Source organism: Oncorhynchus gorbuscha, unplaced genomic scaffold (assembly GCF_021184085.1).
Source record: "Oncorhynchus gorbuscha isolate QuinsamMale2020 ecotype Even-year unplaced genomic scaffold, OgorEven_v1.0 Un_scaffold_333, whole genome shotgun sequence".
NCBI classification, from domain to species: Eukaryota; Metazoa; Chordata; class Actinopteri; order Salmoniformes; family Salmonidae; genus Oncorhynchus; species Oncorhynchus gorbuscha.
Window position 1 is genome coordinate 673,010 of NW_025745189.1, and position 26,294 is coordinate 699,303.

The 26,294-nt window shown below is 46.3% G+C and overlaps 1 protein-coding gene across 6 annotated transcripts in view; it reads left to right on the forward strand.

Moving 5' to 3' along the window:
• The window catches only part of ppip5k1a (diphosphoinositol pentakisphosphate kinase 1a), a 48,689-nt gene extending 26,053 nt beyond the window's left edge, over positions 1 to 22,636 (forward strand). The window contains exons 18-32 of one of the 6 annotated variants that reach the window (XM_046333033.1): positions 78 to 219; positions 722 to 945; positions 1,322 to 1,449; positions 1,701 to 1,815; positions 1,923 to 2,030; positions 2,109 to 2,225; positions 2,735 to 2,875; positions 3,205 to 3,298; positions 7,176 to 7,301; positions 9,854 to 9,916; positions 13,303 to 13,359; positions 14,484 to 14,663; positions 17,784 to 17,921; positions 18,115 to 18,228; positions 18,889 to 22,636. In XM_046333033.1, coding sequence (XP_046188989.1) covers positions 78 to 219; positions 722 to 945; positions 1,322 to 1,449; positions 1,701 to 1,815; positions 1,923 to 2,030; positions 2,109 to 2,225; positions 2,735 to 2,875; positions 3,205 to 3,298; positions 7,176 to 7,301; positions 9,854 to 9,916; positions 13,303 to 13,359; positions 14,484 to 14,663; positions 17,784 to 17,921; positions 18,115 to 18,228; positions 18,889 to 19,508 — 2,367 coding nt within the window. In that variant the 3' untranslated portion in view covers positions 19,509 to 22,636. Of the gene's footprint in view, positions 1 to 77; positions 220 to 721; positions 946 to 1,321; positions 1,450 to 1,700; positions 1,816 to 1,922; positions 2,031 to 2,108; positions 2,226 to 2,734; positions 2,876 to 3,204; positions 3,299 to 7,175; positions 7,302 to 9,853; positions 9,917 to 13,302; positions 13,360 to 14,483; positions 14,664 to 17,783; positions 17,922 to 18,114; positions 18,251 to 18,888 lie in introns of all 6 variants that reach the window. The other 5 variants (XM_046333038.1, XM_046333034.1, XM_046333036.1 and 2 more) reach the window with 5 other exon arrangements.
• Positions 22,637 to 26,294: the final 3,658 nt, after the last annotated feature.

The window sequence follows — 26,294 nt, forward strand, 5'->3', positions numbered from 1 at the left end:
TAGATGTTCTAAGCTGTTCATTATTGCATAATGTTCTTTAGCGAGTTGTGTGTGTGTGTGTCCATCCATCCATCCAGCTGGCCCCTACAGGTGCCTCCTCTGTGGTTAACTCTATGAGAATTGTGGAGAACCCTGTGGTGACATGTGACCAGGTCTACACACTCATCCAGAGTCTCACCTCCCAGATACGCAAGAGACTAGAGGACCCCAAATCTGCAGGTACACCCTTATGTTAACATAGTATAGCACTGTCATGGTGTTATTTCAGCTCGGTACAATGTTGAATGCTAACCATACATTGGCAATCAATACAGCACAAGGCGAGGTGGATCTGCTGCTACTCTCTGTTATCATCTATGCATAGTCACTTTAATAACTCTACCTACATGTACATATTACCTTGACTAACCGGTGCCCCCGCACCTTGACTCTGTACCAGTACGCCCCTGTATATAGTTTCGCTGTTGTTATTTTACTGCTGCTCTTTAATTACTTTTTTATTTCTTATTTGCTTTTTTATTTTTTAAAACTGTGTTGTTGGTTCGGAGCTCGTCAGTAAGCATTTCACTGTAAGGTCTACCTACACCTGTTGTATTCGATGCATGTGACTAATACAATTTGATTTGATCCGTACCAATCCCAGACTACTGTGTTTCTCCTACCTGCCCTCTACTTCCCCTTCTCCTCCATCTCCTTTTATTCCTCTCCTCCTGACCGTCAGACCTGCAGCTGTACCACAGTGAGACTCTGGAGCTGATGCTGCAGCGCTGGTCCAAGCTGGAGCGGGACTTCCGGATGAAGAGCGGCCGCTACGACATCAGCAAGATCCCGGATATCTACGACTGCGTGAAGTACGACGTGCAGCACAACGCCACGCTGGGCCTGGAGGACACACTGGAGCTGTTCAGGCTGTCCCGAGCCCTCGCCGACATCATCATACCACAGGTGAGGGAGGGAGGAAAGGAGGGGTGGATGGATGGAATGGTGAGTGGATAGATGGAGTGGAGAGAACTGGGTGGGAGGGTGGGTGCATGGATGTTTGGAAAGATGGATGGATACTCTGCAGCTGTTCAGATTGTCACACGCCCTCGTTGATATTATCATACCACAGATGAGAGAGGGAGAGTTGGGTGGGTCAGTTGTAAGCGGTAGATGGATACTCTGGAACAGGCTGTCAGAGGCTCTGGCTGACATCCTCATACCTACTGTTGATGGATACCAGTCACTGTTTATATACTCCCAGACTTTGTATATAGCAACGCTCTGACCACTGTGTGTCTTAGGCAGGGAGTAATTCTCACGACTTGTGTATTCTCCTCAGGAATACGGCATTAACAAAGTGGAGAAGCTGGACATAGCGTATGCCTACTGCCTACCTCTGGTCAAGAAGATCCAGCTGGACCTCCAGAGGACCCATGAGGATGAGTCAGTCAACAAACTCCATCCACTGTGAGTCTTGACTTGCAGGGCAGCAATAGTCAAGTTGCACCTAGATGCTGATTTAAGGTCAGTTGCGTTTCCTCTCTCTGAATGGTTAAGATTTGGAAAGGGTGAGCTGATCCTAGATCTGCATCTAAAGGCAACTGCAACATGAAGTTGTAGCTCAGTCAATTATGTCCCACATATGTCTTTGTTCAAACGGTCCATGTTTAACGGCAACTTAAATAAAACATTGATATTCTGTTTCTCTGGCGACTCAGGTATTCTCGAGGAGTGATGTCACCAGGTCGCCACGTGCGGACACGTCTGTACTTCACCAGCGAGAGTCACGTCCATTCTCTACTCAGCACCTTCCGCTACGGAGGCCTGCTCGACGTAAGCACACAACTACCACAGAGGAACTACGGTGACCTAGAACTACATTTCCCTGAACAACAGCATCAGAACTACATTTGATCCAATAATTGGTGTGTGTGTGACAGGAGGAGAAGGATCAGCAGTGGAAGCGGGCGATGGACTACCTTGGTGCCGTTTCTGAACTCAACTACATGACCCAGATAGTTATCATGCTGTATGAGGACAACAACAAGGTAGTGGTGTGTGTTTCTGTAGTAGGTGTGTGTCTGTTTCCCTTTCTTTCACTAAGCCCTCTCTGTGCTGTCCCTCAGGACCCGTCGTCAGAGGAGCGTTTCCATGTGGAGCTTCACTTCAGCCCTGGGGTCAAAGGTTGCGAGGAGGAGGAGAAGGCACCAATGGGCTTCGGCTTCCGTCCCGCTTCCGCAGAGGTAAGGGTTTAATGTCTGGTCCTAATGTTAATTTAATAGGATGTTTTCACATATGAAAGTCACTACCCTGGTTTGGTTTTGAGGCATTTCTGAGAATTCTACAAAATATGTTATGGTTTAACAAGAACTGAAAATAACCGTTTCACGGTGCAATTTGCAAGATGTACATTCTACATGACTTAGCAAGCTAGCTTGTTTACAACGGGCAGAAGTTTAACGCTACTCTGGCTGCTGTGTCACAAAGCCTGGTACTCTGGTCCTGGATCTTGAACCCACCACTCTGGCAGGTCCAGGATTCATTCAACTAAGGTTTGTTTGAGTTTCACACATGCTTTATAGCGCGGATCAGGGTACCAAACAATCTAGCTTCCGGATCATACAGGGAAATGTGAAAGTGCCCATAGTGGTACATCAATGCCCTGTGAAGTGTGGGTATGGTATATAGTGTTTTTTTAAAATGTGTTGTGTGCAACCGCCCCATGTCTGTGGCACCCTTCTTCCTGGTTCAGAATGATCAGAAACAGACAGACCCTGGCAGCTTGGAGGATCTATCACGTGACGAGCCCGACCGGGCCCTACCACTCTCTGAGCCAATGGGCATCCACCGGAGATCCCCTCTGATTCGCAACCGCAAGACTGGGTCTATGGAGGTAAAATCTCTCACACACACACACAACCTTCTATTGTCAATAAAGCCAGCGGTTGGAGTAGTTGTAGTGATGGTAGCAGCAGTGAAAGATGAGTCCAGGATTGCAAGCGTCTTTTGACTATAGAGATATACTATAAGACTTTTGTGTTCCGTGAGTTAGGATGCATCCATAAGCCAGGGCTTTCCTGCTGTGTTGTTGCTCTGAGTTACTTGTCTGTTTGGCAGAGGTCACATGTGGTCCTTCAGTCTGGCAGCCAGTGATGGAGATCTGTGTATGGTGTCAAATGCTCTGAATTTGCTCCTTACCATATAATGTGTGTGTCACCCCAGGTCCTGTCGGAGACGTCTTCATCCAAAGCAGGCAGCTACCGTCTCTTCCCCTCCTGCTCTCGCCAGTCCCCTGAGATGAAGCAAAGTGGTCTAGGTGGGTGTCTCCTTCCTCTCTGCTCCCTAACACGCTCAGATCTAGGATTAGTTTCCCCTTCCCCAATCCTAGCCTTAACCGTTAGTGGGGGGAATGCAAAATGAACCTAAGAGCAGCGTCTAAGGGCAACTACCCAATCCTTCCCTTTCACTGTAGCTATGGCAACTGTGTTTACCTATATCACCCCAACTGTCATTAAAACCTATGGTGGTAGAGGGAGGGGTGGCATTTGTGCGCTCACTGTCGATTTCTGATAGAACCTGGAGTTAGATACTGTGCTAGAGGCCTAGCTAGGTACTAGTCCCGTGTATCTCAGTTTGTAGAGCATGGCGCTTGAAACGCTAGTGTTGTGGGTTTGATTGCCACGGGGAACCGGTATGAAAATGTATGCACTCACTACTGCTCTGGATAAGAGTGTCTGCTAAATTACTAAAATGTCAAATGTACTATGGACAATAGTACAGGCCGAGCTAGGCACATGCGGACCGTGCTAGAGGCCGAGCTAGGCACATGCGGACCGTGCTAGAGGCCGAGCTAGGCACATGCGGACCGTGCTAGAGGCCGAGCTAGGCACATGCGGACCGTGCTAGAGGCCGAGCTAGGCACATGCGGACCGTGCTAGAGGCCGAGCTAGGCACATGCGGACCGTGCTAGAGGCCGAGCTAGGCACATGCGGACCGTGCTAGAGGCCGAGCTAGGCACATGCGGACCGTGCTAGAGGCCGAGCTAGGCACATGCGGACCGTGCTAGAGGCCGAGCTAGGCACATGCGGACCGTGCTAGAGGCCGAGCTAGGCACATGCGGACCGTGCTAGAGGCCGAGCTAGGCACATGCGGACCGTGCTAGAGGCCGAGCTAGGCACATGCGGACCGTGCTAGAGGCCGAGCTAGGCACATGCGGACCGTGCTAGAGGCCGAGCTAGGCACATGCGGACCGTGCTAGAGGCCGAGCTAGGCACATGCGGACCGTGCTAGAGGCCGAGCTAGGCACACGGATAGAGGCCGGACATGCGGACCGTGCTAGAGGCCGAGCTAGGCACATGCGGACCGTGCTAGAGGCCGAGCTAGGCACATGCGGACCGTGCTAGAGGCCGAGCTAGGCACATGCGGACCGTGCTAGAGGCCGAGCTAGGCACATGCGGACCGTGCTAGAGGCCGAGCTAGGCACATGCGGACCGTGCTAGAGGCCGAGCTAGGCACATGCGGACCGTGCTAGAGGCCGAGCTAGGCACATGCGGACCGTGCTAGGCACATGCGGAGTGCTAGAGGCGAGCTAGGCACATGCGGACCGTGCTAGAGGCCGAGCTAGGCACATGCGGACCGTGCTAGAGGCCGAGCTAGGCACATGCGGACCGTGCTAGAGGCCGAGCTAGGCACATGCGGACCGTGCTAGAGGCCGAGCTAGGCACATGCGGACCGTGCTAGAGGCCGAGCTAGGCACATGCGGACCGTGCTAGAGGCCGAGCTAGGCACATGCGGACCGTGCACATAGAGGCCGAGCTAGGCACATGCGGACCGTGCTAGAGGCCGAGCTAGGCACATGCGGACCGTGCTAGAGGCCGAGCTAGGCACATGCGGACCGTGCTAGAGGCCGAGCTAGGCACATGCGGCGGACGAGCTGCTAGAGGCCGAGCTAGGCACATGCGGACCGTGCTAGAGGCCGAGCTAGGCACATGCGGACCGTGCTAGAGGCCGAGCTAGGCACATGCGGACGTGCGTGCACATGCGGACCGTGCTAGAGGCCGAGCTAGGCACATGCGGACCGTGCTAGAGGCCGAGCTAGGCACATGCGGACCGTGCTAGAGGCCGAGCTAGGCACATGCGGACCGTGCTAGAGAGGCTAGCTGCTGTAGGCACATGCGGACCGTGCTAGAGAGGCTAGCTGCTGTAGGCACATGCGGACCGTGCTAGAGGCCGAGCTAGGCACATGCGGACCGTGCTAGAGAGGCCTAGCTGCTGTAGGCACATGTGGACCGAGTCGCTCTGGATAAGAGCGTCTGCTAAATGACTTAAATGTAAATGTAAATGTAAATGGACCGTGCTAGAGGCAGGCCGAGCTAGGCACATGCGGACCGTGCTAGAGGCAGGCCTAGCTACTGTAGGCGCATGCGGACCGTGCTAGAGAGGCCTAGCTACTGTAGGCGCATGCGGACCGTGCTAGAGAGGCTTAGCTACTGTAGGCGCATGCGGACCGTGCTAGAGGCAGGCCTAGCTACTGTAGGCGCATGCGGACCGTGCTAGAGGCAGGCCTAGCTACTGTAGGCGCATGCGGACCGTGCTAGAGGCCTATTCAAGTGGTAGCCAGGTTTTCGGTTTTAAGATTGTTGGGATGTGTAGTTATCTTGTCACTGATTTTTCTTTTTCTTTTTTTTTTTTTTTTTTTAATCAGAGTTTTGGTAAAAATGTATGTTTTTATGATTAACCATCCTAATGACAATTCTTTTGAGTTTCCAAGTGCATCTACTCACATTTTGGATTTTCTAACAATTGAGAAACTTACTTTGAACTTACTGGTTTGAATGCTAATATTAGCTTCATAACATTGAATCAGCTGGGCCACGGTCATGAACACCATATTAGGAAGGAATAGGGTTCCATTTGCTCAATGGTGTTTTCCTGCTTTTTGAATGGAGGTCAAAGATTTTAAAAACTGATTGAATGGCTATTTTTACCAGGTAGGCACCAGCAACTTAAGTAAATAAATTACACACAAACAAGAATCACTTGCCTCCAACAAAATTAATTAGAATTTTGTGTAATTTAGGCCAGGCCATAATTATTTATTTTACAAAAGAAGACTATTAGATTTTTCACTTCAAAGTAAAATGATGTGTAAACCAAACAAATACACGTGTGCACAAAAAATGTCAACTTATTTTAGAAGAAATAGTGAAGCGTGCAAAGCTGGCATTATATTCGACCGCATCTGTGTAACTAGGAAGTGACATGTACCGACTTAAACCCATTTCACACCACTCATCTGAGCCAAGCTGAGCCATGCTGGCCTGGTTACGCACCCACCATAGTTGTTGGAACTGTGCTGGAAAGGATCATGTGAAAATCACAATCTAAATATAATGATAATATTCCATTTGGCAGATTATTTTATCCAAGGTGACTTACAGTACAGTGAGTGCCTCCATTTCATATGCGTGTGAGTGATGCCTTTAGGAATTGATCCTACGACCTTGACATTGCTAGCGTCACTCTCTTACCAGCTGAATCACTTGTTATCAGAGCCAGTAAGGTCTGGTCGGAGCGCTATTGTGAAAAGGGTATTAAATAAGCCTAGTGGCTCATAATAAGTCTATTTACAGTAGTTCCCTTGGCCTTGCATAGGTTAGGAGTCGGGATGTTGAATGACCTTGGTATGGGGAGTCATGTGACTACTACACCTGGGTTCAAACACTATTTGAAATCTTGCAAATACTTGTGGTGTTAGCTCTAGTCTACCTAGAGTGAGTGCCAGATGGTTGTATTTATACATTTATACATTTAAAAAAAAATGTAATCTTTATTTAACTAGGCAAGTCAGTTAAGAACAAATTCTTATTTACAATGACTGCCTCGGAACAGTGCCTTGTTTGGGGGTAGAACAAATCTTTACCTTGTTAGCTCAGGGATTCAATCTATCAACCTTTGGTTACTGGCCCAATGCTCTAACCACTAGGCTACCTGCCGCCCACGGTTTCCACTTTAAAACTGTTCTGTTGGTTCCTTTGCGCCAGACAAGCTCAACAAGCCCAGATACCGTATTTGATAGGATTTCAACCCAGGTCTGCTAAGTACCTCTCTCCCCTCATGCTAACTGAGTCAGAGCATTGTTTGAATAACTGCATGTTGTGTTGTGGTGACTAAATCCCCCACCCCTCCCACAGGATCTCAGTGTGCGGGACTCTTCAGCACCACTGTCCTGGGAGGCTCCTCTAGCGCCCCCAACCTGCAGGACTACGCACGCACACACCGGAAAAAGTTCTCCTCAGGCAGCCTGTCCTATAAAGACGGTATGTGGCCAAGATCCTGTTTCTAATTCCTCTAGCCTAGAGAGACACACTGTTTCTAATTCCTCTAGCCTAGAGAGACACACTGTTTCTAATTCCTCTAGCCTAGAGAGGCACACTGTTTCTAATTCCTCTAGCTTAGAGAGACACACTGTGGATGGGTATTGTTAGACCTGTGGTGGGCAACCCTGGTCCTGCATACCCTGTGGCTATCTAGGACCATGGTTGTCTAACCCTGCATTAGACTGCTGGTCACCAGACCTCCATACCATCCCTCACATTGCATAGTCGCACACCAAGCAGGGCAGGTTTCCCTTCATTCTTGTAATGCACCTTGGTGCTTTTCACGCTACTGAGCTGAACCGTACTGAGCCAAACTAAGCTGAGCTGGCCTGGTCACATCCACCGTAGTTGCTGGAACCATGCTGTAAAGGAAAAATATGAAAATAAATTATCCAAGCCAGCACAGTTCGGGTCGGCACGATAGTGTGAAAATGGTCATTTCTAGCCAGTAGCCAAGTTGTCTTGCCAAGACCACGATGTAGCCTGCATTGATACACGTAGAAACAGTGTGACACCCAGGTTAAGGAGCTTTGACATTTTTGGAATGTGGAACATAAGTTTGTCAGTTGACGATGGCATTTCTTCCTTAGACTAGCAAAGCACAAAGCCTGAAAAGAACAATTGGGGCCACAAGGTAGTAGCCACAGCTGAACACATTCCCTTAGAAACCCTGAGACCTAAACCACATGTTACACCACTGTTGTGGTCTCATATTTGTTGCATGGTTCATATATGTTTCACATGGTCTTACAACTATTTACACGCAATAAGGCTAACCGAACACTTTATCAGACTCACTACTGTAGGTATCCTGCCTCCTTCAATATCAACCTGCTGGCACATAGTGCTGCAGTATAATTAAGAAATATCTGTATAGACTTCATGTGAAATATCTGTCGTGCTTCCATATCAAGTGTCCAGTAGAAACTAGGTTAAATGTCAAAGCTGTATAAATTATCTTCGGTTGAATGGAGAAAAAAAAAATCTGTAGGCCTGTTTATAATGTTGACTTGTAAGACTTATTTATATGTATATTTTCAAATTATTTCTAGAACGTTCCCATGGTTTCCTGATCAGAGTTGAATGTATTTATGAGACTCGGTCAGCAGATGGCTCTGGAGCTCTAGTAGAAAGTCCCAGTAGTTGATTTAGCAGAAGTCTCATTCAATGATGAGCACAGTATGCCATTGTCCATACTCTTACTTGGCCATGTTTGCTCTTACAATACACACATATTTGCATATGTGCACATATTTGCGCTGATATCACGACGCACACATATGAGTGATTAGGCCATTCTGTACTTGGATCTGTTTGAGCCTAAATGACAGTTGTTTTTTATGGAGAGGACGCCCTCGTCATTAATTGCTGTCATTGACGGTCAAGAGATGCCATTTTGTGTTTACCTGTACATACCAACTTTACGTAGCGGTCAAGCTTTTGAGTTGTTCATTGTCTTTTGTGTTGTCTAAACCAGCAGACATGGGACGATGTAGTTGGCTGTCCACATGGTGTCACTGTGATGTTGTCATAGCTGTTTTTCTATTGGGCTGCCATCTTCTCAGTTGTCTTGTTGCGTCTCACTCAGTGTCGAGTCACACTCATGTCTGCTGTTCCATTAAGTCTATCATTTGTGTCCTTACTCTTGTTACTGATCATGAAAACATCTGAATCGGAGATCACTGTGATCTTTGGTGTTCTCATACATGGTCCCTTTTGAAGAACTTATATTGACATGATTAGTGCTTGTGTGTGTGTGCATGTGTCTGAAGTTGGCCTTCCAGAAACATGATTGTGTTGAGCAGTATTTTGCTGCTGTCAGTCTTGATGCTTTGTTACTTCGAACAATACTCCAAGCTTTTGATATAGTTTGCCCAGCACCGTGGCACACCTGGAGGGATGATAACCTAATTCACAATGGAATGGGCAAGCTAAATCTAATGCACCAGATCTCCTCCTGTATTTGGGATGCAACACATCTGAAGGGAGAGGTTGGGGTTGGGGGCGTGTATAGGCCTACATCATACGTACCGCTAAATGTCCCTAATTGTTGTCAAGATGGGAAATGGGTTTTTGTCTTCCTTTTTTGTCTTCCATCTCCTACATTTCCAGCCGTCTCATTTCGTCCTGTCACCATGAGAGATTTTCATCCAATGTGCCTATAATTTGATCTTGAAAGTGTACGCACTTCTAACACACATGTCAATTATAGCCCATGTAGCGTGATCCTACAAAAGATCCTGCCTGCCTGTCCCTCTTATGTCCCTTTTTTAAAATCTTAACTCCTCTTAGAACCACAAACACTTCACATGGAGTAACTTGTGGACTTTTCTGCTATGGCCCCTAAATGCTTCCCACTGTACCGAACGCCAGAAACTCTTCTTGAAATAGTTAACATCCCTCCCACAAAGACCTCCAGTGTACACACACAAACCCTTTGCAGGTGTTCTGTGACCGATGGTAACACTAGTGACCTTTCTCTATTTCCTCAGAGTTGTTGTCTATGCCGGCAGTAAAGAGATTTTCTGTGTCGTTTGCAAAGCATCCGACTAATGGTACGTCTGCTTCTTTCCGGTATATTTCCACTTCTCCACCTCTGTGTGTCTTGCATGTCTTTGGAAATCTCTCTTTATTTGTACATTTCGGTTCTACTTCACGTGGCCGTTACTACCATGTTTCCCAACCCTCTGGGGTTTTTAGTTTTTCTGCTGTCTACCCATTCACTTTATCACTACCCCACATTCTCTTTGTTACAACATGGTCACCCTCACCTAATGATTCAATGTTTGTCAGTGAAGTGTGTGTATGTAAGTACACACACACACACACACACACACACATCTATTTATGTTGACGATGTGTATTGAAACCATCTCTTAAAAACACCAACCAAAAACCCTCACCAACTCCTAACCCTTCCCCTGTTTCTTGTGACTTCAGTCCCCATTATTCTCATTTAATATTCTGCATTGGCAACCTAAGCTACAACTTATACCCTACACTTGAATAGGTGACTGGATAACTGAATAAACTGTCTTGACTGGGACAGAACGATTGGTGGTTACTGCTAAACGGGGAAAGGGTTCATGTGTTTTTTGTGTTTTTTGTTTTGTACCAGGTATGGTTGTCATGATATGGATGAATCTGCATATGACCAATGTGTTTGCTTGTGCTTGTGAAATACCTAGCTTATTGTTTTCCAGGACCTTTTTCAGTACCTTGGGCTTTTGAACACTTTCCTTGAGACACCGGTTATATTCACTGGGTAGTGGGCACCAAACAGAAGTCAAATGTTTTTAAACAGAAAACGAGAATTCTAATCACTCTTCTGTTTTTATGAAAATGTGTTCCTCCTGGTTGGGTCTACAAGCTATGTAGTGAACATTTAAACATTATTATTGTATTGCAGGGGTTTAGACATTTTCTTTGCAATACTGTCAAGGAAGAACTGGTTTTCAAGAGACATTTTGGAAGCTCATTTATCCAAAGTGTGCATAAATGTTTGTGCAAGTGCCCCCAGGAAGAATCAAACCCACACCAAGCACCATGCTCTACCAAATAAGCCACACAGGCAACTACAACACAAAACCGACTGCTGTGTATCAACTGTATATTTCAGAGGGTCTATGTAGTGTATCCTGCAGGGCTCTCCAACCCTGCTGTAGGTTTTCATTCCAACACCTGGAATTAAGGCTTTTATTTACAGTCTTGCCTTCGTTGCAGTCAGGAGGAACTCCATGTCTAATCACTAAATACCTGGAGAAAATTATAATTAGATTGACACATGAAAACAGCAGATTACCTGCTCTGAGCACACTTCACACTCTGGGGTCCAGTATTCTTACTGTAGGGTTGTTGGTTAGGGACAGGTGTACTTGGCCACTGCCTGTGGAGTCCAGTATCCTGACTGTAGGGATGTTGTTTAGGGACAGGTGTACTTTACCACTGCCTGTGGGGTCCAGTATTCTGACTGTGGGGATGTTGGTTAGGGACAGGTGTACTTGGCCACTGCCTGTGGGGTCCAGTATTCTGACTGGGGATGTTGGTTAGGGACAGGTGTACATGGGTAACTGCCTGTGGGGTCCAGTATTCTGACTGGGGATGTTGGTTAGGGACAGGTGTACTTGGCCACTGCCTGTGGGGTCCAGTATTCTGACTGGGGATGTTGGTTAGGGACAGGTGAACTTGGGTAACTGCCTGTGGGGTCCAGTATTCTGACTGTGGGGATGTTGGTTAGGGACAGGTGTACTTGGGGAACTGCCTGTGGGGTCCAGTATTCTGACTGTGGGGATGTTGGTTAGGGACAGGTGTGCTTGGGGAACTGCCTGTGGGGTCCAGTATTCTGACTGTGGGGATGTTGGTTAGGGACAGGTACTTTACCACTGTCTGTGGGGTCCAGTATTCTGACTGTGGGGATGTTGGTTAGGGACAGGTGTACTATGGTAACTGCCTGTGGGGTCCAGTATTCTGACTGGGGATGTTGGTTAGGGACAGGTGTACTATGGTAACTGCCTGTGGGGTCCAGTATTCTGACTGTAGGGATGTTGGTTAGGGACAGGTGTACTTGGGTAACTGCCTGTGGGGTCCAGTATTCTGACTGGGGATGTTGGTTAGGGACAGGTGTACATGGGTATCTGACTGGGGATGTTGGTTAGGGACAGGTGTACATGGGTAACTGCCTGTGGGGTCCAGTATTCTGACTGGGGATGTTGGTTAGGGACAGGTGTACTTGGGTAACTGCCTGTGGGGTCCAGTATTCTGACTGTGGGGATGTTGGTTAGGGACAGGTGTACTTGGGGAACTGCCTGTGGGGTCCAGTATTCTGACTGTGGGGATGTTGGTTAGGGACAGGTACTTTACCACTGCCTGTGGGGTCCAGTATTCTGACTGTGGGGATGTTGGTTAGGGACAGGTGTACTTGGGGAACTGCCTGTGGGGTCCAGTATTCTGACTGTGGGGATGTTGGTTAGGGACAGGTACTTTACCACTGTCTGTGGGGTCCAGTATTCTGACTGTGGGGATGTTGGTTAGGGACAGGTGTACTATGGTAACTGCCTGTGGGGTCCAGTATTCTGACTGGGGATGTTGGTTAGGGACAGGTGTACTTGGGGAACTGCCTGTGGGGTCCAGTATTCTGACTGTGGGGATGGCGCTGTGGGGTCCAGTATTCTGACTGGGGATGTTGGTTAAGGACAGGTGTACTTGGGTAACTGCCACCACTGGAGCCAACGCTGCTGGAGAGCAGAGGCTCTTCTGGAGAGTAGCAGGTTCTGGAGAAGACCACCTGTTCATTTGGACTGTGTATTATATACTGCACTGCCTATGGGATCTCAAAGCAGAAGTTGAAATACTGTACATAGTCTGTCTGTTTAGGACTACTAGGATATTCAGTCCAGTTCAATGAGAGATGACCGTGGTCATTTGTTGTAAGGTTCATATTCCCTAAGTAACCAATCACAGCCAGAAAAGGTGAGGAATATATTCTACAATGGTTATAAAAAAATGAATAAGAAATACATTCCTATGTCTGAGTTTTGTTTTGGATTCCAAAAATAAAAAAAGATTTTCCGCTCTTTTCACTAATTGAAAATGGCTGCCTCTTGTTAGATATTCCAGTTTTTTTAGTCGTTTTTTGGATAAGAACGTCGTCATATCCTGTATTTGCACAAAATACTTGTCTGCTTGCTATACAACCACTAGAAAATGTGTGTATGCATGGCCTAAAGTTTGCGGGGAGGTAAGGAAAACTGTCTCACTCATATTTCGGGGTATATTTTGTGCATACCAAACGTTTATAAATGAGGGCCCTAAAATGTAATTCCAGTACATGAACACAGCACCTAATTACTTTTATGGGATTTTTTTTGAATGACAGTTGTTTCGTTTTAAGCAACTTGAAGCATGTCAATTCACAACTGTGTGTATATATTGACTTTGATAGGGACACAGGATGACACGTGTGCTGTGGCTGCTCCCCCTCTGTGGTGGCCTGTGTCAGGTACAGTAATGAATGAGGCTAAGGTTTACATCCAACTGCAGCTTTATGCAACCTGTCAAACAGGATTGATTGTACTAAATGATTGTGGCACGGCAAAAACCGCTATGCACCCTGGACCGCTTTCGTGTAGTCTATTTTTATTGGACACCAGATTGAGTTATTTTCTCTCTAGGATTTCAATGTATTCACAATGACACAAACATATGTGACATACCTAAGCATGTGTAGCTCCACGTCTCAGCGGTTTAAATGTCTTCAGTTCTATCACAAATGCTCCCATGTGGTCTCAACTTGAAACTAGTCAATGCTGTTAACAAATTAAATGCATTAAATACAAATGCAATATTGACATTTCCTCTGTGGATTTTCATTGGATTTGTTTTTCTGTCTTCTAAACCTATAGATTGTATCCCAGAGCTTTTTCCGTAACCAAGATGAGATTGCAGTGGAGCCATGTGATACGCTATTCTGTCTTTTGGAGTTTGACAGTTGGATGGAGCAGATTTAGCTGAGGTCTTTGTGCAAACCTGTGGGATGATTGGGTTGGATCCGCTGAATGTTGCTTGAAGGTTTTTGCCATTTCTGGTAGCTGGTCCAGAGCATGGAGGAATGGAATGGTTGACAGGAGAAGGTTGGCTGTTAGAAATAGCAGTAATTTACTGTACCTCCAAGTCACCCATCTCTGTCCGCACAATGGGTGATACCTCTCCTCCCTCCCTCCTCCCAGTCACCCCTTTCTGTCCGCACATTGGTGATGCCTCTTCCCCTCCTGCCAGTCTCCCACTCTGTCCACACAATGGGTGATACCTCTTCTTTGTCCCCCCCATTACCTCTGCTGTGTCATTCATCCACTCCCTCTCCTCATTTTACCCGCCCCTTACTGTCCTTCTTTCCTCTCTTCCCCCTCTACTTTCTATCCTCCTATTACTCTCTTCCCCCTCTACTTTCTATCCTCCTATTACTCTCTTCCCCCTCTACTTTCTATCCTCCTATTACTCTCTTCCCCCTCTACTTTCTATCCTCCTATTACTCTCTTCCCCCTCTACTTTCTATCCTCCTATTACTCTCATTCCCCCTCCGCCTCCCCTGCTCCATCCGTCCTATCCTCTCTCCTCCTTCCCCAGAGCCCTTGGAGGAGCACCACGTTGCCCAGCTGTTGAGGCGCTTCTCCACTGATGCCAGCCTGTGCCGCCCTCTCTCTCTGGACGGGGCGCTGGCCCACCACCTCAACCAGTGCTCCTACCACCTCCGCCTCTTCCGTAACTGGCTCATCTCTGGCCAAGACCCCCTAGAGTACTTCTACGGTCAGCCCCCCCAGCCCCTCTTCAACCCCCTGCCCTCCTATGCCCTTTAAACCCTCTGCTGTACTGCTTGCAGATCTGAGGTTTCGTTTGGTACTGGTGTGCTGCTAGTTACTGCCGCCGCAGTTGACTTTTGCCGCTTTGCCTTCGGGGGTTTGTTTGACGCATGCTTGCCTGCGACTTTAGGCAGAGCGGCTTGTCATTGGTGTGGTTTGGCGTTTCAGGTGTCTTGCATTAGTTATCTTAACAATCTTATTTCCTCCCTGCAGTTCAGTTCTTATTTGATCTTGCTTCTTTTTAGTGCTAATGGTCTTAATTTGAGTGACTGTTGCCAACGTAGATCCTTTGAACCAGGACCTGGCTGCAGTTTGGAATGTAGCTGAGCTAGTGGATGGATGTTGTCAGATGCTGTTTGTCTGAAATGAAACCCATTGTGTTGTATAAAACTGCACAGCCTATGACTAGATCACTTGTCTGAGATGAAACAACTACTGAGGTATTACTAGAAAATGACAATTACATATCAACTAGTTTCTGGTTATAATGACATTAGTTCAAGCAGTTTTGCCCACTAGGATGTTCCTGATACAACATACTCAAACAGTGTGGCAGTTCAATTCTGCATAGTAACAGCATCCCTGTCTGGTTGGTGTAGACTTTGGTTAATGCTTTTCTATCCAATAGAGTGAACTTGGTTGTAAACTGTTTTTCGTGATTGATGTGAAATGTACACGGATTGCAGTGAACAGTGAATGGATGGTCTATCAACTGGACTGATTTGTTGCTTTGTAGACACCTTGGGCTGTATGATCTGTAGTGTTCTGGTGCTTTACTGACTGTCAATAAAACCCGTTTCACACTACTGAGTCGAGCTGAACTGTACTGCCCTGGTTACACATCCACCATAGTGGCCGAAAAAGGCTGTAATGAAAATATTCAAACCAGTACAGTTCGGGTCAGTACAGTTCGGGTCAGCACAGTAGTGTGAAAGACGGTGCATGTCTGTCTTGCTTCCTGGATATGGTTTGAGTCGTGTGTCCACTACAATGGATAAAAAATGTGTTGTACAGTAGATGGACAACGTACCCAAACTCGCTTCAACCCAGCCTGGACAGAAAAGGGAATCGACTGAGGGACTGGAAAATCTCAAATAGCATTTCTTACCCCAGGACACTTCAGCAGGTGACAATATATAAAAAGGAGCACTCTATGTCTGCATTGATCCGAGTATGTATTTATTTATGGGACATATGTCGGCTTGGGCGCCTTCTTCAGAGACTTGTGTAGGAAACCCACCTATATAGCCGAGCCATGATTAATACTCACAGTGCTGTGTGATCGCATCTTTACTCTCCTGTTAGTGTCCTGGGGTAAGGGATGCTTTTTGTGTTGTACAGTCGTCTTGAATTAGATCTGTCTTGTACAGTAGCAGTCAACAGTTTGAACACACCTACTCATTCAGGGGTTTTTCTTTATTCTGCTGTCCAACTCATCCCAAACCATCTCAATTGGTTTGAGGTCGGGGGGTTGTGGAGGCCAGGTCATCTGATGCAGCACTTCATCGCTCTCTTTCTTGGTTAAATAGCCCCTACACAGCCCGGAGGTGTGGCTTAGGCCATTGTCCTGTTGAAAAACAAATTATAGTCCCACTAAGCGCAAACCAGATGGGATGGCGTGTCGCTGTGGTAGCCATGCTGGTTAAGTGTGCCTTGAATTCTACATTTATCACAGACAGTGTCACAAGTAAAGCACCCCACACCACCTCCTCCATGCTTCACAGTGGGAACCACACATGCAGAGATCATCTGTTCACCTAATCTGCTTCTCACAAAGACACTGCGGTTGGAACCAAAAATCTCAAATTTGGATTCATCAGACCAAAGGGCATATTTCCACTGGTCTAATGTCCATTGCTTTTGTTTCTTGTCCCAAGCAAGTCTCTTATTATTATTATTGGTGTCCATTAGTAGTGGTTTCTTTGCAGCAATTCAACCATGAAGGCCTGATTCACACAGTCTCCTCTGAACAGTTGATGTTGAGATGTCTGTTACTTGAACACTGAAGTATTTATTTGGGCTGCAATTTCGGAGCCTGGTAACTCTTATGAACTTATCCTCTGCAGCAGAGGTAACTCTGGGTCTTTCTTTCCTGTGGCGGTCCTCATGAGAGCCAGTTTCACCATAGCGCCTGATGGTTTTTGCTTTTGAAGAAACTTTCTAAGTTCTTGAAATTTTCCGCATTGACTGACCTTCATGTCTTAAGGTAACGATGGACTGTCGTTTCTCTTTGCTTATGTGAGCTGTTCTTGCCATAATATGGACTTGGTCTTTTACCAAATAGGGCTCTTCTGTATACCCCTCCTACCTCGTCACAAAACAACTGATCGGCTCAAATGCGTTAAGAAGGAAAGAAATTCCACAAATGAACTTTTGAACAAGTCACACCTGTTAAATGAAATGCATTCCAGGTGACTACCTCATGAATCTGGTTGGCAGAATGCCAAGTGTGCAAAGTTGTCATCAAGACAACGGGTGGCTACTTTGAAGAATCTCAAATTTAAAATATATTTTGATTTGTTCAACACTTTTTTTGGTTGCTACATGATTCCATATGTGTTATTTCATAGTTTTAATATCTTCACTATTATTCTACAATGTAGAAAATAAAAACCCTGGAATAAGGTGTGTCCAAACTTGTGACTCCTCCTGTATGTGGTTACATGAGTCAGACATGTCCAGTGTCTCTGCCCCCACTATTGTTTGTGTGGAAACCAACCGTAGCAGAAATACAATGTAATATTAGGGCAGTGTTCACCTTCCACCTCTAGTTCCAGAGAGTTACCTGGTGTGCAGGCTTTGGTTCCAGCCCAGCACTAACAAACAAATGGAAATCTTTGTGATCAGCTGATAGTGCAGGGCTGGAACCAAGCGCTCCACATCCAGAACTAGGACGGCCGGTGATGACTGCAGTGGGGTGAGTGACTGACCTTGGGGACTGGGGAGGTGGTTTTGGCTGTAGTAGTGGTCCTGCCTGTTCCAGAGACCCCTCTAACCACCTCTCCTAGCCCAGTCTGACTGAAGGGTGGTGGGGCTGCGGGCCTGGGTCTTTCCCCTCTGACTGCAGGCTTTGAAGGCTGCTCCATGGTGCCCTCCATCTACCCACTGGAGACGTTGCACAACTCGCTGTCCCTCAAGCAGGTGGATGAGTTCATCACTGCCGTGTGTGAGACTGGTGGAGATGCCCACTCCAGGACCACAAGAGGTAATGGACTGTTACACACACACACAGGAAAACCACATGGAAATGTCTTGACTTGACAGATATAAGATATCACTGGTTAATGAAACGCTTACTGGATCACAGCCCTGGGTCCACCGCTCTCCTCCTCACAGCCCTGGGTCCACCACTCTCCTCCTCACAGTCCTTTGTCAACCACTCTCCTCTCTCCTCACAGCTCTGTCGGCCATGTTTGACTCTCAGAACCAGCCGTCGGTGGACTCCTACATGCCTCAGAGAGTCCTCTCCTCCTCCGTATCCCCACAACAGCGCTCTGACAGACCTCCCTGGTGTGAGTGTCCATTCTCTTTCATGTAATTAATTTACCTTTTTAGTTTGACCAGTTAAGTTGTTTTTAGAGTTGCAATGGGGAGTATTTGAGTGTTGGGTTGGTATCTAGCATCAAATGACTGTCAGTAGGTCTTATTCTGGTGTGTGTATATGTACCTTCCAAAAAGTGTTTATTAGAAGTTTGAGTTGAAATGTCTCATTTGAAGGCTTCCATGTAATTGCCTACCACAGTATCCCTAGGCTCCACACTTTCTGTGGGCTATTTAAAGTGATTTACTACTACAGTGGCCCACCACAGCCTGTGTTGACTATCTGGGTTTCCAACCCTCTCCCACCACTGTCTTCTATCATCTTCTGTAATCCACTTATTTCCTGATTTTCAGAGGTGTGATCAAGGACAGAAACGTTGTGTTTTAATGGTGGTTTTGTTCTAAGTGAAATCCCCAGGTACCATTTTCCTTAGCGGTGGGTAGGTTTGGCTTTTTTATGTGCTAACTAGCTCAGTTCTTTCCTCTCTGGTCTTGTCTTTCCCTGCACTCAATTGTAACCTATTAGCCACAATTTCAATATGATTAACATTACCTTAGTAAACATAATTGAATTGATAGATGACTGATTGCTTGGTACATTGATTAATTGATCATTTGTTTGGTCTCTGCAGACAGCAGCGGTCCGTCCAGTACAGTGTCCAGCGCTGGCCCCTCCTCCCCCACCATGGCAGACGCCTCCCCCCATTTTAGCTTCAGCGACAAGACGTCCTTCACCCCCGAGAACAGCGAGGAGATCCACTCCTGCCATCACAACACAGTTCAGCAGACCCCTACTGCTGGCCCCCAAACCTCCAAATTCTCCAATCCTACCACCCCCTGCCAGACACCCCCAGAAGACAATCCTGAGGCACCAGCCACCCCCAGCCACCTGCCCCTGAGTGGAAACTCTGAATCAAGGCAGGAGGAGCCAGGTGAGTCCCCTGCTTCAACTGAGGCCACTTGCGGTGAAGTTCCAGACCTCAGCCCATTGAGCCCGTCATCTTCCCCACTGGCAGACCTCTCTCTGGGCCTTTTGGATGGATACCTCCCCGGTTCTCTCCCGGTGCTCCTGGAGCTCAGAGAGAGCGGCAGTGAGGCAGGATCCAGCGCACAGACTCCCCAGTCCCCAGAGGGGCCGGACGAGTTCTTTGACACCCAGGAGATCACGGAGATGTGGAGGGGCAGCACGGGGAGCCTCCCCCATCCTGGGACGCCACTGGAGGTGGGAGCCCCTCACGCGTCAGAGCCCTAGGTGGGGGCTCAGAGAACCAGAGAAAGAGCCTAGGTCTTCTAAGAGGCTAGAAGGAAGTAAGGTAGAACTTCTAGGGGGCTGGAAGGAGGCTTCCAGGAAGCTCTTCAAAAACTCTCCTCTGCCAGTTCCATGTGGTGAACCCCCAGTGGAGCATTCTAGTGACCTAGTCTTAGACCAAGGCCCTGTGGCTTGTAACTTGTGTCTGGTGAACAGTGGATCGGGCTGCTGCTTCTTAGTGCTTCTCTACCCTGGTCGTGTTCATGAGACACAGAAACGGAGAAAAAGGGAGAGGACTTCCTGGACTTGTCCATTAAGATACGTGCATTTTCAATTTCCGTTACAAAACGTTTTAAAATGTTTTCCGTGGAATGCCATACTGAACACGACCCCAGTCTCTATTCCACAGCTGTCTGTGAACCAGCCGTTGTAGGATAACTCCGTGTGACCATAGAACTACCACTGAGTACAGTACAACATCCTTATCATGACTGTCATGTATGGATGTTTTTGCCCCTGTGTCTGATTGAAAGCCACTTGTTCTGAAGTGAACCTTTGTTGCTGGTGTAAACAGTCTATAATGGGTGACATCTTCTATCCACTGAACAGCCCTCAGTGTGCACCATCTTCTATCCACTGAACAGCCCTCAGTGTGCACCATCTTCTATCCACTGAACAGCCCTCAGTGTGCACCATCTTCTATCCACTGAACAGCCCTCAGTGTGCACCATCTTCTATCCACTGAACAGCCCTCAGTGTGCACCATCTTCTATCCACTGAACAGCCCTCAGTGTGCACCATCTTCTATCCACTGAACAGCCCTCAGTGTGCACCATCTTCTATCCACTGAACAGTCCTCAGTGTGCACCATTGTGGAGATCTCGCCAAAATAACTGAAACATTTTAATTTGACAGGTGGGCTTGCATATTGCATCATGTACATCACTACATACATACCGTTTACTATAGCTAGAATTGCAGCATGTCCACCAACTCATGGACATTGTAAAAGGAGATGGTTTGAGAGACATCTCATTTCAAGTATTGTGAGTAATACGTTTATTTTTCCTGTTGGGAAATGTATATGTCAAAATGTCATCAAGTTGTTTTGAAATGCATTTTCAGTTGGCAACTTTATTGCAGTATATTGAAATCATGGTCTTGTCACACATTGAAATGATAAATGCACCACATGGCTGGTCTGTGACATTTCATCAAACAGAAGATGTCACCCTGTGTCTCCCCAGTTCTCCTATTCTAGGCTCTCCTCTCCCTGTGATGATCTGTAACACCGTTAAGGTCTGTTCACTTGATATGCGCCACAACTGTATTGCATCGAGCCAACAATAGCCACGGTAGGCTCTTTCTTGTTACTCTGATCTTGCGCTGCACCCGACCAAGCAGCGCTCTGCACCTTGTGCCAATCAAGTGAACAGGCCTTAGAAACTCCTGACTAGCAGCTGAGGTCTTTTCTTAGGGGTAAAGAAGATCTCCACTACATGTGTGGTGAGATGTATTATTTCCGTTTCCTCTTTTGAGATTCAATATACTCATCCGAGCCTGGTCCCCCACTGCACAGATGTAGGATCTTAATTTGAACCAGTTTGCTACAGCAGGAAAATCATCCTGCAGGAACTGGAAATGTGAATTATTATTAATGGACATTTTTGTAAGGAGTCATTTGATACATTTTTAAGTGGAAATCACAAACTTCAGAATCCCTGTTAAACATCAAATACACTACACAATTTACATTTCCTGCAATGTAAATTGTGTAGTGTATTTGATGTTTAAAGGAAAGTTCTCCTGCAACATCGTGATCAAATGAAGATCTTACATCTATGTGTTGTAGCTAGCTCTTCTATTGTTGTCAAGCCATACATGTTGTCACGACAATGAACGCAAACACACAGGAGTTGGCTAAAGCACAAACGGACTGGAGCACCAGGCTACTATCCCTGTAGCCCCTAGTCACTTCCCCTAGTCACTTCCCCTAGCCCCTAGTCACTTCCCCTAGCCCCTGAAGGACCTGCATAGGAGGGAGCAGTACTCTGCTGACTGTAAAAATAATCCACGTTTGATTTGATCACAACTTGTACACTGCTTTTTTTTGCCAAATTCCTTAAACCTCAACTACCACTTTAATATAAGTAATCATATAGAAACCATATGAGGAGAGATCTACATTTAACTTTGAATGACTCCTAGTGTGGTGATATTTTTAATGCAGAGCCATCAGATTTATTAACAGTTTTAACTTGTATCATAGCAACTGTATATTTTTGTAAAAGATCACCTCAAACATTACTGTATTAAGCAATCTTTTTTTCACTGAACAAAAGAGGTCGGGTATTTTTGGATGGTTCTCTGTGGTTCCATTGCGTTAGACAGTTTTTGTTGCAGGGCCTGTTCTGTGTGTGTGTGTGTGTGTGTGTGTGTGAGAGAGAGAGAGTAAATGAGATTCTGTATTTGACTATTGGGGTTGGTACAGTCGTATCGAGATGTACTGTAGAGATGATTTCTGTCATGTAACACAATTTCATGTCAGTCAAAGAATGAACAACACTGCTGCTGCATAGAAGCAACATTAACACTGTAATCTGTCATTGTTTCAGTGGACATTTACAGATGTGTGTCAAAATCTAAACAATGAAACTATATCTGATTGTGTGTAATACCTCTGGTTTGTGTCTCCGGCCTACAGTAGTGGTTAGTGTTGTCTGTTGTAAAGTGTTTGCAACTTTCATCTGCAATTCAGGATGCTAAACTACACTGAAGTGCTGTATCTGTTAGGTTTGGAAAGAGTGATTCATTTTGAGTCAACTTTTTGAAGGAGATGGAAAGTGAGTAGATAAAATGAAATAGCATAATGAAGAATTCCCTGTGTAGCTGCTATGCACTTCTAAACTCTTCATGAAGGCTTTACGAATGAAAAATGCACTTAAATGCTTTTGGAGATCTCAGTGATTTCAGCCTTTTAACTTAAAAGATTCAGCTGAGAAAACGCACTCTGCTTTAATTTCTATGCTATTTACTGTGTGGGGTAATCGGCTCAATGGCTCTATGGTTTCTACAAATGCAGCTTTATTTCTCTAAATGATGTTCTGAATAAAATGTCCTGTGAAATGATATTTCTCCCACTGTGTGGATTTGACTTATATGGCATGTGAGTACATGGCTGTCTGAGGAATGACTGGCCTTTGTTCACATAACCAGGCTTTTCCTGTTTTATATTTGTGAGCATCTGGACGGGACACAACGATTCCACAACAACCAAAAGACAGTATGGTGGATTGTACTTGCAGTACATAGCAACCCTTAACCAGCAGATAACAATATGGTTTGCATTGACAATACTTAGTTTCTTGCGAAGGTATTCGGCCCCCTTGAACTTTGCGACCTTTTGCCACATTTCAGGCTTCAAACTTAAAGATATAAAACTGTATATTTTTGAAGAATCAACAACAAGTGGGACACAATCATGAAGTAGAACGACATTTATTGGATATTTCCAACTTTTTTAACAAATCAAAAACTGAAAAAATTGGGTGTGCAAAATTATTCAGCCCCTTTACTTTCAGTGCAGCAAACTCTCTCCAGAAGTTCAGTGAGGATCTCTGAATGATCCAATGTTGACCTAAATGACTAATGATGATAAATACAATCCACCTGCGTGTAATCAAGTCTCCGTATAAATGCACCTGCACTGTGATAGTCTCAGAGGTCCGTTAAAAGCGCAGAGAGCATCATGAAGAACAAGGAACACACCAGGCAGGTCCGAGATACTGTTGTGAAGAAGTTTAAAGCCGGATTTGGATACAACAAGATTTCCCAAGCTTTAAACATCCCAAGGAGCACTGTGCAAGCGATAATATTGAAATGGAAGGAGTATCAGACAATGAATGCAGCCTCCGGATAAATGGTTTCCAGTTTGCAAAGAGTTAAAGTTCGTTCAGAGCCATCGATGTGTCTGCTTGGGGGGGGATATATACGGCTGTGATTATAATCGAAGAGAATTCTCTTGGTAGATAATGCGGTCTACATTTGATTGTGAGGAATTCTAAATCGGGTGAACAGAAGGATTTGAGTTCCTGTATGTTTCCTTCATCACACCATGTCCCGTTAGTCATGAGGCATACGCCCCCGCCACTATTCTTACCAGAGAGATGATTGTTCCTGTCGGCGCGGTGCGTGGAGAAACCCGTTGGCTGCACCGCATCGGATAGCGTCTTCCCAGTAAGCCATGTTTCCGTGAAGCAGAGAACGTTGCAGTCTCTGATGTCCCTCTGGAATGCCACCCTTGCTCGGATTTCGTCAACCTTGTTGTCAAGAGACTGGACATTGGCAAGAAGAATGCTGGGAAGTGGTGCGCGATGTGCCCTTTTTCGGAGTCTGACCAGAACACTGCCTCGTTTCCCTCTTTTTCGGAGTCGTTTCCTTGGGTCGCTGCATGCGATCCATTCCGTTGTCCTGTTTGTAAGGCAGAACACAGGATCCGCGTCGCGGAAAACATATTCTTGGTCGTACCGATGGTGAGTTGACGCTGATCTTATATTCAGTAGTTCTCGACTGTATGTAATGAAACCTAAGATGTCCTGGGGTACTAATGTAAGAAATAACACGTAAAAAAACAAAACTGCATAGTTTCCTAGGAACGCGAAGCGAGGCGGCCATCTCAGTCGGCGCCGGAAGTATGTGTGTGTGCAGACCACTGCAAATCTACCAAGACCTGGCCGTCCCTCTAAACTTTCAGCTCATACAAGGAGAAGACTGATCAGAGATGCAGCCAAGAGGCCCATGATCACTCTGGATGAACTGCAGAGATCTACAGCTGAGGTGGGAGACTGTCCGTAGGACAACAATCAGTCGTATATTGCACAAATCTGGCCTTTATGGAAGAGTGGCAAGAAGAAAGCCATTTCTTAAAGATATCCATAAAAAGTGTCGTTTAAAGTTTGCCACAAGCCACCTGGGAGACACACCAAACATGTGGAAGAAGGTGCTCTGGTCAGATGAAACCAAAATGGAACTTTTTGGCAACAATGCAAAACTTTATGTTTGGCGTAAAAGCAACACAGCTCATCACCCTGAACACACCATCCCCACTGTCAAACATGGTGGTGGCAGCATCATGGTTTGGGCCTGCTTTTCTTCAGCAGGGACAGGGAAGATGGTTTAAAATTGATGGGAAGATGGATGGAGCCAAATACAGGACCATTCTGGAAGAAACCCTGATGGAGTCTGCAAAAGACCTGAGACAGGGACGGAGATTTGTCTTCCAACAAGACAATGATCCAAAACATAAAGCAAAATCTACAATGGAATGGTTCAAAAATAAACATATCCAGGTGTTAGAATGGCCAAGTCCAGACCTGAATCCAATCGAGAATCTGTGGAAAGAACTGAAAACTGCTGTTCACAAATGCTCTCCATCCAACCTCCCTGAGCTTGAGCTGTTTTGCAAGGAGGAATGGGAAAAAAACATCTCTCGATGTGCAAAACTGATAGACATACCCCAAGCGACTTACAGCTGTAATCACAGCAAAAGGTGGCGCTACAAAGTATTAACTTAAGGGGGCCGAATACTTTTGCAAGGCACTGTATGTCTAGATAACATGGCTCAAATCATATATTCATAAAAATGTCATCTAAATTGTGATTTGAATTTGTATGTTGGTGGCAGCGAGCGGTGGGTTATTGACTGATTGGGTCTACAGGGGTGCATCCTCACCCCTTTTTACGTTGACAGTATTTCCCATCCCACAGTAGGTCAGTGACGTGAGCACTAGCGTTTTGTTAATGGTGTCATACATATAAACGCAACATGTAAAGTGTTGGTCCCATTTTCATGAGCTGAAATGAAACAACTGAAACAGATAAAGTAATGGATAAATTCCGTTTTTAAAATACGATAGTCTTAGAGAACAAACAATCAGGGTTCATCTAAAATGTAAAAAATGGCATGGCATTGGATTTGTTCCAATATTTGAGTCACTCAGATACTCTAAGAACAAGGCAAAGCCATGAGAAAATGTGTATTATTGAAGAAAATTGGCTTTAAAACTGAATGTGTTCTCAGCCGCATGGTGCGGCAGGTAGCCTAGTGGTTAGAGTGTTGGGCAAGTAACCTGCAGGTAGCCTAGTGGTTAGTGTTGGGCAAGTAACCTGCAGGTAGCCTAGTGGTTAGAGCGTGCGGACAGTAACCAGCAGGTAGCCTAATGGTTAGAGCGTGCGGACAGTAACCAGCAGGTAGCCTAATGGTTAGAGCGTGCGGACAGTAACCAGCAGGTAGCCTAATGGTTAGAGCGTGGGGACAGTAACCGGCAGGTAGCCTAGTGGTTAGAGTGTTGGGCAAGTAACCGGCAGGTAGCCTAGTGGTTAGAGCGTGGGGACAGTAACCGGCAGGTAGCCTAGTGGTTAGAGCGTGGGGACAGTAACCGGCAGGTAGCCTAGTGGTTAGAGCGTGGGGACAGTAACCGGCAGGTAGCCTAGTGGTTAGAGCGTGGGGACAGTAACCGGCAGGTAGCCTAGTGGTTAGAGCGTTGGGGACAGTAACCGGCAGGTAGCGTAGTGGTCAGAACGTGCGGACAGTAACCTGCAGGTAGCCTAGTGGTTAGAGCGTGGGGACAGTAACCGGCAGGTAGCCTAGTGGTTAGAGCATTGGGGACAGTAACCGGCAGGTAGCGTAGTGGTCAGAACGTGCGGACAGTAACCGGCAGGTAGCCTAGTGGTTAGAGCGTGCGGACAGTAACCGGCAGGTAGCCTAGTGGTTAGAGCGTGGGGACAGTA